This window comes from Kryptolebias marmoratus, linkage group LG16 (assembly GCF_001649575.2).
Source record: "Kryptolebias marmoratus isolate JLee-2015 linkage group LG16, ASM164957v2, whole genome shotgun sequence".
In the NCBI taxonomy this organism is placed as follows: Eukaryota; Metazoa; Chordata; class Actinopteri; order Cyprinodontiformes; family Rivulidae; genus Kryptolebias; species Kryptolebias marmoratus.
Window position 1 is genome coordinate 21671606 of NC_051445.1, and position 13936 is coordinate 21685541.

The following is a 13936-nucleotide window of genomic DNA, read 5'->3' on the forward strand; positions in this document are numbered from 1 at the left end:
TGTGAACAAAACAAATGAGAGTGCCATTTAATTGCACCTAATTATCATTTTGATAAATGGAAGAATATCAAAGCGGGAAAACAAATGACTCCCCCTGCCCCAACCCCGCACCTTTCTCCCAGAAGAAGGAACACAGAAATATGGCCGTTATCATACATCATCAGAAAGCAAACAGAAAGGAAAGAAACAGAGGAGCGGGATGAGGAAGAAGAGAGAGATAAAAAACAAAAAAAAAAGGTGTAATTAATCACACGCGCACAAAAAAAAAAATACCTGAAGAGGAGGGGAAGAAAAAAAAAATGTGGCTGAGAAGACGGCGAGGCCGAGACGTGAGAGGAAAGCGAGAACCTAAACGACTCCGTCCTGGGAGGAAACATCACTGACGGGACCGGCGCACTACATTATGCTAAAGGTTATCGTCGTCGTAAAGCAGCGTCAACACAACATCTAATTGGACCCCTCTGCTGCGCCTGCTGCCATCACTCAGAGCCCGCGCTAAGTCTGAGTTAATACGGGGGTGGCTGCGATAAATTATGATGGAGGTGCAGAGTTTAGACCCTAACTCTCCGACCAATATAAACACAGCAGATTTAGTCCGCCGCTCTCTGTTGTTTACACGAATCCTAAAACATTTCCGATACTTAAAAAAAGGGATGGTTCAGTTTTTTTGTTTTTTGTTTTTTTTTTACAGCGGGACTTTCTGCGGAGAGGTAATAAACAAATAACATCTTACCTGTTGTAGACGGCGGCTTGAATTGAAACTAAATCCGAGCGAAGACAGAAACTAGTGGATTGCCGACATCTTAAAACAACTGCACTCCAAAAATGTTGTGGTGTTAGATGTCATAAACCTTATTCAGGCAGAAATATCGTAACAATTTCTGCCAAACGCGTCAACTAGATGACGAATTACACTTGGAAATAAAAATACATATAAGTTATATATAAAAAAACAATGTGAAGCAAAGCGGGTAACGATGTTAACGTCGATAAAGTAACGTTATCACGAACGGCTCTGAATCTTTTACGATGAGAGTTGTTTTAACACCGCAGCACCACTTTGGTCTTGTCATTCAGGTCAGAATTAAACTCTATTTAACGGTCAAGGAGCTATCTACGACAGGTAAGATGTTGTTTGCTCGTACCTACAGAACTCCACTGGTATGTCACTGCTCCTGTTTGCTGATCAAAGGCATCTTTAGAAAACTTTCCACTTTCTCAGACTTTGAACCTCTGATCTGATCGATGCTAATTGTTATTTAACGCTTAGATTTAAAAATCTAAATTATAACTTTAAAGGAAGCATAAGATTTCGACCATAAAGAAAGTCAAAAAACTGTGTAGTCTTATCAGCAAATTGATGTAAAAGAGAAAGATGAAAACCTCACTTAATTTATTAGTTCTTTCACACCTCCTCTCCTGTTTTTACTTGATTTCAGTGTTCTGTCGACCACGTCGGGCTTCACTGTACGGCATGAATAAAACGTCTGATCCTGACTTCTTCTTCCATTTCAAACTAAAGTTAAAGCTCTTTGTGTGATGAAGAACTGATGAGGAGCGCCCGTTCTCCGCCCACACTCCTTTTTTTTAGATTCCATATGAATCTGGAAGCAAATTTAGGTGAATTTTTATCTGACTTTCCTTTTAATAATCGGATAAAGCCGCAACTATGTTGTTTGTGATCGCGCAGAAATCAACGGAAGTGTGTTTTTACCTAAAGTATCACACAGTAACACAGCTCAATTTAGTTTGTGATCACTTACCAAACCCTAACAGGTCTACGGTTTGACCAGAATCATGCTAATTTAAAACCTTGGCATAAACGGCAGTGGGTAATATACGTGCCTTCAAGGGCTGCTGGGTCTTTAATTGTCTGCGCAATCAGGCAAAACTCATAAAATTACATTTTTTAACAATTGTCTAAATTAATCTGAATTCTTGCTTCTAAACAAAAACAAAAACTGCTCAGCTCTGAGTTTAATTAGCCCAGGAAGGCTGCAACCTGTAGTTTTGTTTCTGTAACCAAACGAGGGCTTTTTTAACCGGACGACTTTCATATGTAAGATAAATGACACACACACACACACACACACACACATGATAATGTCAGGTGTGATCCGGCAGCGTGTGAGGAAGCCATGTGTTAATGCCAGGTGCAGAGGGCGCCACGTGTCACACACACACACACGAACAAAGAAGAGAAAGTGTGCACAGGACGAGCCGCAGCAGACACATGCAGAGCTGAGGCGGACATGCAGAAGCCGCGAGGGAAGCCGGTTAATGCCCGCTTGTTGGTTGCTTGGTTTGTGCCACATACTTGTTTGGGAGCTTCAGAAGCGGTGGCGTGAGCGTCAGTACCTCTGTGGAGTCCGTTATAATCAAACCCAACTGTGAGGGGAGAAGGAGGAGGAGGAGGAAGAGGAGGAAGGGGGAAGGAGGAGGAGGAGGAGGGCATTTGGTTAAACGCTCTACCAAATTCATACAAGCATTTCTCTCTCTCTCTCTCTCTCTCTCTCTCGCTCTGTCTCTTTTCACCGCCACACAACGGCGTTCGCCACCCTCTTTAATAGAAGGGGCCGTGGCAGTGATGATGATGATGATGATGATGATGATGATGGTGGCGGTGGCGGCGATGAGACCTGGTGGAGGCGAGTCAGTGATTTAATATGACGCATGTTAATCGAGGCCTCGGGGTGGCTGGCCTTTTCTGCACGCGTACGTCCACGCTGAAGACAACTGTGGGTGACAACATTAATTACAGCCTCCGCCAGTGTTTACAGACCCACTTCCTGTCTGTGTGTGTGTGTGTGTGTGTGTGTTTACAACACGGCTTGAGGGAAAGCTGAACACTGCATCACTTACCATTTGGCCTCTGTCACTTAGAATCACTGGCTGTGCCACATATCATTCACACTCTCCATAAAGAAGCTACTTATCTCTGTGTCTACTGCGATCAGCGCCGGCCCCGCTGATGGACGTGACAGGACAGGACGGCGGAGGAGGAGGAGGAGGAGGAGGAGGAGGAGGGAGGAGAACAGGCAGCGAAGAGGGGAGCCCAAAGAACAAAGGAGGGAAATGTGAGGGAGGTAAAAGGAAGAGAGGAGACACTGAACGGGAGGGGGGGAAAGAGACAAAACTGAGAGAAAATAAAAAAGGAGGAAGGAAAATGGTCCCTTTCAGGAAGAAACGAGGAAGAAAGGAGCCTGAGGATGAAGAAGATGAGTGGGAACTAAAAAAAAAAAGATGGTGAAGAAACATCTGGAGAGGAAGAAGAAAGCAGGGCAAACAAGAACGAAAGGAGTTTCGGTAAGAAGAGGGAGAAACGGACATGAGAGGAGAGAAAGAACCGGATGAGGACAATAAAGGAGCGTCTGTAACTAAGGCCTCCTTCAGACTGGACGACATCCCTGCTTCGCTGACCCTGACCTGCACGTGGTTCCCAAAGCACTGTGGGTCGGGAAACAACAAGTGGCGGCTCTTGAGATGACGTCCAACGATCTAACAAAGTTTAAAATTGATAAAGACAGCTGTCATAAATATTACAAAAGGACTTTAACAACTGTTGATGCCGTTGGTCTTGTTGTTGCACCTTTGTTCTTTGGCTTTTAGGCAACGTTCGTACACTTCAGCCAGCGATCAGTGGGGTCACCAGTCTCTGCTGGCGTAGGTCAGAGTCAGATCAGACCTGCGCCGCCTATTAGAACGTGGCGTAGCTGGAAAACCTCCTTCAGTGTGAAGGCGGCAGTGACAGTGCAACGCTCCCAGGGGTTCTCCTGGTGTGTCCTGCCTCCAGGAGACACGCTAGGAGGCCACACCGCGCTAGCACAATGCTACCACCCACAGGTATCCCTCCTGCAGTAGGTCACATTAGCCGCCTTGAGGCCAGTCCTGCTTCAAATTCCTACCAAGCAAGCATCGCTGGTGAGTCAGGACCTCACGTCATGGATACGCTCCCACCACGTTTTCCACCTAAGACCCCCATATGATGCTAGCACGATAAAAAAAAACACTACAACCTCGCTACGGAGGTTTTGGACGGTCTGAAAACTCTCCAGGATCTACAGTGTACCTGAAGATCTGGCTAAAACGCTGCAAAGACAGTCCACTGTATGGCTGATTTTCTTTTTTTTTATCGGAACAAAGTCGCCATCCAGTGTGAAGAGGGCCTTAAGGAAAAAGGAGCAGAGGGGACGGGGAGGAAAGGAACGAGCCCGGGTGTCTGAATCAAGCTGTTTACAGTGAGTGGCACACAGATGCATGCAAATAGATTCCCAAAGTTTTGGCACGGACAAATGCCGCTCCGCTTCATTAGGATGCGCGATTCCATCTCTCTAATTGACGTGCGATTAATAATGTATACGATTTGTCACAGGTCAGTATCTGCAGCAAATCATGTCTCAGTTTAAAAAATAGAGACAGCTGCCCAGCCCAGGGCAGGAAAGGACTCACAGATCGGCTGTCACACCCAGCTGAACGGAAAAAAAAAAACAGATCCGGTGTGATTTATTTGCCGGCATGCAGGGACGCAGCAGCAGACGTATATGTGAAGTCAGACAGTGACAAATAGTTGCGAATGTGAATCCTTGTGCATATATTCTCCATATCTCATGTCAGGGTCTCATGGGTGGATAGAGCTGCTGTGAGGGTGATGGGTGTGTGTGTGTGTGTGTGTGTGTGTGTGTGTGTGTGTGTGTGTGTGTGTGTGCAGGTTGCATCCAGATATGAGTGGCTGATGAAGGAGTGGCCGCGAAGCCAAGGGGGGAAAAAAACTTCAGGGCACTTCTGCCATATACAGAGCATCATACATCCTGGCCTGATCTGTCGATGGTGTGTGGTCACGGGCATTCATCTTGATGATTTCACAATTCGTCAGAGCGCGATTACTCTCGGGAAAAACCTGATTAGCGAACCAGTCACCGCCGAGACGCTCATTTAGTTGCCGCGCGTGAATGTTGGAAAGTTATAAAACAGTAAGAGAGTTAAATACGGGAGCTTTTTCATGTCGGGGTTAGATTCGAGCTCCTGGTTGGTCTAAACATTGTGATTAAGGTGAAAACATATAATTAATACTGAATTCTTATAAACCTCACTTCTTCTAATTACAAAGAATGGTATGATGAAAATGATTCAATGACATTTTTCTTACAATATGACATGGCAAAGGGAGGAATTATTATGGTATAGGGAAAAAAAGTAAACTTCTCAAACTCCTGAAGACTTTTTGACAAATATAGTAAGATCTGAGCATGAGTGAAACACTATAAAACATGAATTCTTTCAATGTTTCTGACTAATTATATATTTACCAGGTTCTTCAAATGCATCAACTAAATCTTTTTTTCTTAGCACCAAGTGTTTCACCACTGCAGGAAAAAGGAAAGAAATATCTCGAGCCGTCTTGCTGCGTTCCATTTAACGTCGCCTCCAACTTAAAGGGCTATTCCGGACATGTTGAAGTGGGGTTCTGAGGAAAGGTTAACGATAACTCGCAGCGAATTGAGCAACTAACATTGTCTCTCCGAGCTGTCTTAATTCTAATTCAGGTTGAAGTCTTAATACAACTCCGAGAAACCTTTTACACAGCTGTCAGTTTTGCATTTTCCTATTATTTTAGCAGAAATCGAATAAAGCTTCCGCTGGCAGCATTCGAAGTGCAGAGGCTAGCTGCAGCAAACTATCTGCGCACAGAAATTACCAAAGAACTTTCTGTAAATAACCATGAAATGCAAAAATGGCCGCAGTGTAAAGGTTGTACAATGGCGTTCACGTGAACCGCTTTGAAACCCTGGAGGTTGGATTTGTTTTAAGGCTGCAGTAATCCGCTTTGGTCTCAACTAGCTGTTAACGAGTCAGTCCTGTCGAACACAAACTCCTTTTCTCCATTTTCTCCGATTCAGGGAGCTATTTACAACAGGTAAGATGGCATTTGTTTGGAACATCTCCACAAGATCCCACTTCAAAATGTCAGAAATAGTCCTCCAGCTGTCGGTCATAAAACCAGTTGGACTTACTAATTGTCGTGCTTGGTTACCAGGCTAACTACTGTTAGCAACAGAAGCCAATAAGAGTATTTCTCTGCATTTCATACATTGAAACTCTGTCACAACATGTTTATTAAAGAGGCTGTAAAGTATAACGTGCACCACTGATTTCATCAAGTTCAAACTAACAGAAATTTCAATAAATGGTTGGTTAAATGGTTGGTTTCTGCAGATATTAGCTGTTTTTAGGTGCGAGGCAGCCATACAGAATTTGTCCAAGTCCTTATTCCCACTTTCAGGGACATTCCAATACATTTTCCGACCCTCGACTTGGATCTCCAGATGGAGCGCACCGTGAAGATTGTGCGATCACAGATAAGATTGTTGTCTCGTCTGTTTCTTGGCAGATCGGGGGAGTGTGAATTTGCGGCCCTTCCTGGCCGCGCTCGGAGCGTGTTCAAGTGTGTTTCGGCTGCTGGTTTTACCTGTGTGGGACCTCATGTGTGTGCGCAGGTGGCTGGGCTGACTGAAGCTCTTCCCGCACTCGTGGCAGAAATACTGGCCCTGCCGCATGACAGACCTCAGCACTCCTGAACACACAAAGGAAGACGTTGAACAAACACGAACCAAAGCTTGAAGTAAACCTATTTCAATCGCTTTTCCCGCTACATTTAGTCAAAAACAGGTGTTCGGTGCTCGCCATAGAAGCGATTTCTCAACCAGCGCCTTTTATCTGAACTTAAATCCGGTTTTTCCTTTGACCTCCGATTCCAAAAAGGTCGACATCGCATTCGTTTCATTACGAGTGAGAAGACATTTTCATGCAGGAGAAGCTGGATGAAGACATAAAGGTCAGTCTCAGGCTGAAAGTGTGTGTGTGTGTGTGTGTGTGAGGCCTCGGATGGCGCAGTGCAGCGAGGTAGCATCAGCAGTGGACTCGCGCAGGCATCATTAGTATGTCTAATGTGTCATTATGAGCGGCTCGCTCCAGGGGCTGGACTGCAGCTGTCACACAGCATCATCTCAGAGGCTGACAGCAGGACACACGCGGCACACACACACGCTGCATAAATTACAGGCAATTAAAACGCCCCGGCTGTGATGTGCCCGCTCTGCTGCCCGTGTGTCACATGTCAGGTGTGTGTGTGTGTGTGTGTGTGTGTGTGTGTGTGTGTAGGCATGCGTATGTGTTTCAAGAGTTGATTATATGTGCGCTCGGTCCAAGGGAGGGAAGTTAAGGCACACTGCTGGCTACAAAACACAAACACACACACACAGGAGCCAAATGTTTGACATTGCGTGCTCCAGTCGCCTGGACATGTTCACGGACTTCAGGCGTTTTTCGAATAAAAGTCACGCCAGGACAAAAAAAACCTATTTCCAATCATCGCCGTCAAGCAAAATCTTCTTTTCTCCATTTTCCACCGTTTTTGTGTTTTGGCACAAATCACCTTTCACATCTGTCTGTGGTTTTATGGATGACGATCTGAGGAAAAGTGTCCTCGTGACAAAACAAAGTTCATTTCTTTTAGAAAGAAAGACTTTTTTTTTTTCCCCTAAATTTCCTGAAAAGCTGTAGTTTTGGGGATCGAAGGTTTCTGCCCAACAGCGACATTATGTAAAACTTAACAGAGCACAAATCCAAAAAGGTTTTTAACACGTGCCGCTTCATCTTACTAGATGTAAACATATTCACAACTCCTGTGTCTCGTTGCCAAGCTTCAGCACACTCTGTGTAAAAAAAAGGTCGTTGTAATCATTTCCTGGTAAATTTTAGAAACCCTCTGTTGCTGCATGAACACAGACCCCGACTCCGGATGTTTTTCTTAAATAAACTCTTTATTTTTTAATTTTTTTTCGAACCATTTGAAACAGGAACAAAAACGCTGAAACACCCATGTCGCACCAGTAGGGGGCGGCGACTTTAACGAGGAATCGAAACACAAAAGAAGAACATTCTGAGCCGGGCTGAAGCTCGTGTTTTGGGACATTTTACTGTAAATAATTAACCTTTTCACCACTGATTAAAACCAGCTCTAGTGTTGGTGTGGTTTCTGGGTGAAGTCAACCTGCTGCTGTAACGCCTCTGAGCCGCCAGCGGAGGTAGTCACAGAGCTGTCACAGCTGATGCGTGAAAGGGTGAGATGGCATCGAGGCTCGAGCGTGTGATGGAGTGATGACGTGATCCAACCATGAGAATTAGAATAGAAATGTCCAACACACAGGCTCCTGCGAGCCAAGTAGGCGGAGTTCGCGCTCCATTTTATGCGGCGTATCAGCCGCTGCACACCCGTACGCCCACTCTAACATAACAGGGCTGCTGTACTGCTAAGATCAACTGTCTTAAATAAGGACTGAAGCCAGTGAGCTCGATCATCGAGGCTGTGCGTTAGTCTGTACATGGATTTTCTCCATTTGAGAGGACAGCAGGAGGAAGGAGGACAGGGAGGTAGCGGAGGTGACGGAGAGTGTCTGTGGCAGCCCGGCTGCTGGCCTCTGGATATTCTACTTCTACTCTGGACCGCCAGCCCTTCTCACTGACGCACTAATGAAAGACAAGACAGAGCTGGACAGAAAGCACGAGCGGCCCAACACACACTCGCGCACGTATTACGCAGAGACACGTGGGGGGGGGGGGGGAGACTCAGTTGCTCAAAAAAGGTCACTTTATAGCATGTGACTCAAAGGGCTAAGGCGGAGCGTGACGATATGCGCCTGGACGGGTGACAGCGATGTCATGCGTCCGCTCGGGGTGCTGCTGCTGTCTCTGACCCCTGGCTCCATACAGGCCCACTTGACCTCAGATGACACAACAGAAAACGGGCGAATAACACGGCTGCTCGGTAATGACCGTTTCCACACGCAGCTGGTGGGGTAATTATTCTGTCTCCGCTCTGGGTTTTTTTTTTTTTCTCTCTCTCTCTCTCTCTTTGCCTCTCCTGTTACGCTAACCCCATCGCGCCGGCGTCTGAGCGCGCCTCTCGTCAGGCCGAGCCGTGACCTAAACAGTTGGCGACAGCCTTCTGGGAGAGTGGAGCGGGAGTCCAGGCATGCCTCGCACACCTGAGACGGGCAAAGGTTCGCTCACGTCTTTCACTGTAAGGAGAAAATAAATAGTTCTGCATCTGAAAGCTCGCACGCATGCTGGCCCGGATGGAACCTCCTGATTACTGAACACCTCTTCAGCAGGATGAATCCAGGTTCTGCACACTAACTCAGAACTTCAGGCTTCAGACCACTTTCACTCTCAGTTCTACTCAGAAGAACCCAAAACAAACAAAAAAATGCTGATTTTAAAGGAGTGTAAATATTTCTTTCCGACTCCTGATGGTGAATTCTCCAAGGCTGACCGGGAACTGTCTCTTCTTTCAATTATTAACATAACCGAAGCATTTCTGAAGAATTCAATGCAGCCGCAGTCCAGAATTCCTACAAACGACAACTTTCTTCACAGAATCTCATCGCTACTTCGGGACTTTTGCAACAATCTACGCTGCCCGCACTTTGACATATAAACCGTATAAGAAGTGTAACGGGATTCAAAGAAATGTTAACGCTCCTGCTTGCGGCTCGTTGGGGTCACCACGGCAACCGCGCACCTGCGTCTCTCCCTTCCTTCTTATCAGGCTGAGCAGACAGAAGCAGACTGGAAAATAAGCCTCAGACAAACAGAGTGAAGTTTAGAGTGAGTGAAAATCAACACTCCGAGTTGACTACTTTTCGTCAGAAATGGTGAAACTTAAACTGCGATGGTGTAAAAATCCTAAAAGGTGCCACAAATGTCAGTTCAGTCATAAAGTTCAGCTTTTTGTGACAGTTTAAACGTTGACTGGTGCTTTTACTGTGAAGTATTTCTGAGCTGGCTTTTCAGTGAAAACAAGAATTTCTTCTTTTTTTTGGCAATTTTCTTCTCCATTGTACAATGTAATGCTATTAAAGTCACAGGACACTATTACCATTCAAGCTCTGCAAGTTTTTCCAGAGCTACTGGAGGAGAATCAACAGTCGTGACAAGGATCCGGGTGCTTTAACGCTTATTCTTTGGTACCCTCAATAAACACACAATGAGAGCTAATTATAAATGTCATGTAACTGGTTTTCAAAAAGAAATAAATGTGTAAATCAGCTGAAATGCGAGCCGGGCCCTACCTGTGGGATCCAACATGACATTGGCTGCACCCCAGCGGTGGTACAGAGCTGCCAGCTCATGGGGGCTGTAGTTTTTCAGGAAGCTGAGGATATCTGATGGCATCTCCGGCACCTCCGCGATCGGCTCCTGCTTCACCTCCCTACGACCGTCTGAAGGGATTGAAGCGGAGGAGGACGAGGAGGAGGACGAGGAGGAAGAGGGCGAGGAAGAATTCAGCAGCGAGCCTCCGTGTGCCGGGGCGGCGCTGCAGTTCTGCGTCAAACCGTGGCCGACGGCGCCGGGCCTGGAGGCGCCGGGCCGGCTCTGGCTGCGGGAGCTGGGCAGGGGCTGATGGGGCGAGCCCCGAGCCCGGCCGTACTCCGCCGCCAGGCTGTGCTTGCGGGACAGCATGAAACCCAGGCCCTCCTGGGGCATCAGGTAGCGGTCGGACATCCTGGAGGCCGCGGCGGCCGGGCTGGGTGCCGAGGAACGGGAGAGGCTCCTGGTGGTCTTCTCCGAGGAGCCCGGAGATGCCAGAGAGCTCCCTCGAGGGTACGGCTCCACCTTGGGTCGGAAGCGATGGCTCTGATCCTCCACGTGTTTGACGGTGCCGCTGACCGGCCGTGCGGGGACTCTCCCAGCTTGGCTAGCTGACGCGGACGAGGAGCTCCTGGAGGAGGAGGAGGAGGAGGCGGCGCAGGCAGCAGACGACGAAGACGCTGCATGGCCCGCTGGCCTGCTCTTCTTTGGAACCTCGCCGGAGTAGATCGGAGGCCGTGTTCGCTGGGCACGTGTCAGCGGAGGCAGCGGCTGGCACTCCCTTCCCTCCAGGACGGGCGGAGGTCCGGTGCGTCTCCGCGAGGACGATAAGCCGTCTCTGGAGCCCTTTGTGTTGGTTTTAATGGCCCATTTAGGAGCCAGGTTGGAGCTGCTGCCGTTGATGCGGTGAGCCACGGTCTGATGCATCCACAGCACCTCGGGGTAGTGGGTAGAGTGAGAGCAGAAGGAGCACTTGTGGCTAGGGAGGCTTTTCCTGTCTGAAGGCGGCGAGTTCGTGCCCCTGACGCCCCCAGCCCTCACACACAGGTCCACGGGGACCATGGCGGGATCACTGGGGGAGGAGCGAGCCGAGAGGTAAGCATGAGGAGAGTTTTTAAGGCCCTGGATGAAAGCCTTTTTGAGTTTGGGGTAACCGCTCGGGGTGCCTCTGTCCGAGCTGGAGGTGGGGCTGGGAACGGGGCTGGCTGTGTCTTTGGAGGCAGCCGGGTGCTGGACACGGACGTGAACGAAATAGGCTTGAGACTCCGTGGTGACGAAGTCACACAGGCTGCAGATGTACGGCTTCTCATCTGTAGGCGAGAAAAGATGAAAAAACGACACAAAGATCAGAGAGTGGAAGAGAAACAGTCCTGATGGAGCTGATCCTCAGGTCGTCTCACTGACAGAGATCAGCCAACTCCACCAGAGGCATGCTGTTCCACCAGGGTGTAGCTCCAGTAAATATCCACCAGGGGGCAGCATTAATCACTACTTCTGAATCTTCTAGATTTATTATAAATATGACAACACTTCATTCAAAATTAAAATAGTTATGTCTTGCATAAAATAAACATCAACAAAATAAAAAAACTCAAAAACTAACAGAAATATAATATACTGTTGATGTAGGAATAAATTCTCAGGAAGCAGGTGAGAAACACTACTGTTGCAATGATATGGAGCTGTATTACAGCAAATACTCAGTTCAGTTAAACTTTATGGCACTTTTCAAACACAAATGAAACCCATAAGTAATGAATAAATCAAAGCAACACAAAACACAAACAAATATTTAATGAATTCAATGAGGGAATGGTTAGAAAAATGGATAAATATATAAAAAAAACGCAAAAAGGTTAAGAGTCTGCGAAACAAAACAAGCATGATAAAACGTACTAAAAGGCCTTTATGTAAAACAGGGGGTGTGTCTGATCCCAAACAGGAAGCTGATTCCAGAGCAATATGTAAACAAATTATGGAAAAGCTAAACGGCATCATTAAACATTTCCGAGGAGATGAATCTGCTTTATTGGCGCCCATGCAGCCTGGTGTTTTCAATCTGATATAACTGCTCAATCTGCTGTTAGACTTTTGTTTGTGCACCTGTTTGATTGCACCGAGGCGATGCGGTCCCTGAAGTGCAGCTCTCTGAGTCCGCCACAAGGTGGCGTTCTCGACCTGGAAACTGGAAAACCTATCTACCCCCACTGGCTGGTTTCTTTTCCACTACACGAACCATAACATCACAAAAAAGACCCCCCAAAAAAATAAAATGTAGCAGCAGGTGTCAGAAACCAGCTCTTATAGACATGGACTCACTCACAAAGTGTTTAATGATCCCTGAAACGCAGCAAAGTGACTATAAGTTACAGGGGAGTCACCTCTGGGGGTTTTCAGGAACACACACACACACACACACACACACACTTTCAATGGGGAGGTGTCACTATAAATAAGCAGCCGCTCAGACTTCAGGCGGTCTGGTTGGCGCGGTGCAGAGGACTGAGTGACAGCTGAAGTGTCACAGCAGGAAACCTCAGGAGGACACATCAGGACCTTTACATCTGGAGCAAATCATTCTTTGTTTAAACATTAACTTTAGTACTTTTTTTAAGTTTTCCAATTAAGAAATGTGTGTCAGTGCAAACAGCTGTCCTCACGATAAAGCTGTTTTCTTAAATACCAAACAGTCTTTTTCTTATCTCCCTGCAGAGCGACAACGTTTTTTTTTTCGTGTCCCCAGCGCCCGTCTGTTAGCAAAATATCTCGAGAACCACAGAGCAAATCTTAACGAAACTCTCAGAAAGCCATCGCCGGACGTACGCCTGCAACTGATTAGCCTTTGGTGTCGATCCAGTTCAACAAGACCACCGCAGCTCATCGATGTTATCGAACACAAATATGTCTTTAACTCTGTCAGTTTCACAGATAATGAGTTGAAATTTGCCGTGGTCTGAGAGTCATTCACAACTCCTGCTCGGAGCGTGACATCCCAAAGTTTGACCAAAATGGCTCCTACGCTGTCATTTGGCAACAGAAAGTGATTTCAGTTTCAAACTCTGGCATGCAAGGGGGCAGACGATGTGCCTAGGCCTTTTATTTACATTGAGAATGTTGTATTTATTAACATTGAGCATATGTATGTGAATATATTCAATTGAAGCCATAAATGCAGGTTTGGAGGCCAAACTTCAGGGTGTCAGACGAATTTCTCTCCACTTCATTTGCTACTAAAAAAGGAAGTCTCAGTATCATTAACGACCCTTCAGTTATCCTACTCTTGTTGATGTCGTCTGTCGCACAATGAGACAAAAAAAAAAACATATTTGTGCGGCTATGACGAGAAACAGAGAGCATGAAACCCATAATCACACACAGATACAGAGGAGGGGTGAGGGGAGTTTCCTGAGACAGGAAGACCTGAAATAGCACACAGCTCAGATCAGGGCCTGCCTGCAGAAAAGGGCTGCGGCTATTTTCGAACATCTGTACGAACCGGGAAGAGCGAGACAATCGCAACCGGTCTGGGGGCTGAGCGGCAAGCAACTCGGGTCCGTTTTACACGGCGACGCCAGACCGAGCGTTTTATGGCGGCGCTTTCTGTCCGCAGCACCCCGTTCATAGAGCAGCTCGCGCCGACGCCACACGGTGGCTCCAGCTCCCCGTTTTAACGAAGCCGAGGAGCCACTTCTTCACAAAAGCACATTTCATGAGCAGATGTTCACGACGGAGTGACAGCGGGATCGAGTGGGAGGCTTAAGAAAAGAAAGAGGGGGGGGGGGGGGGG

General features: G+C 47.1%; 1 protein-coding gene across 8 annotated transcripts in view; it reads right to left on the reverse strand.

The window, feature by feature from the left end:
- Nucleotides 1-13936, reverse strand: part of LOC108232244 (zinc finger protein 516) — a 59699-nt gene that overhangs the window by 4169 nt on the left and 41594 nt on the right. For 7 of the 8 annotated variants that reach the window (XM_017409877.3, XM_017409878.3, XM_017409879.3 and 4 more), the window contains 2 exons: nucleotides 10131-11459; nucleotides 6467-6571 (listed from right to left, as the gene is read on the reverse strand). In XM_017409877.3, coding sequence (XP_017265366.1) covers nucleotides 6467-6571; nucleotides 10131-11459 — 1434 coding nt within the window. Of the gene's footprint in view, nucleotides 1-2317; nucleotides 2389-6466; nucleotides 6572-10130; nucleotides 11460-13936 lie in introns of all 8 variants that reach the window. The other variant, XM_017409883.3, reaches the window with a different exon arrangement.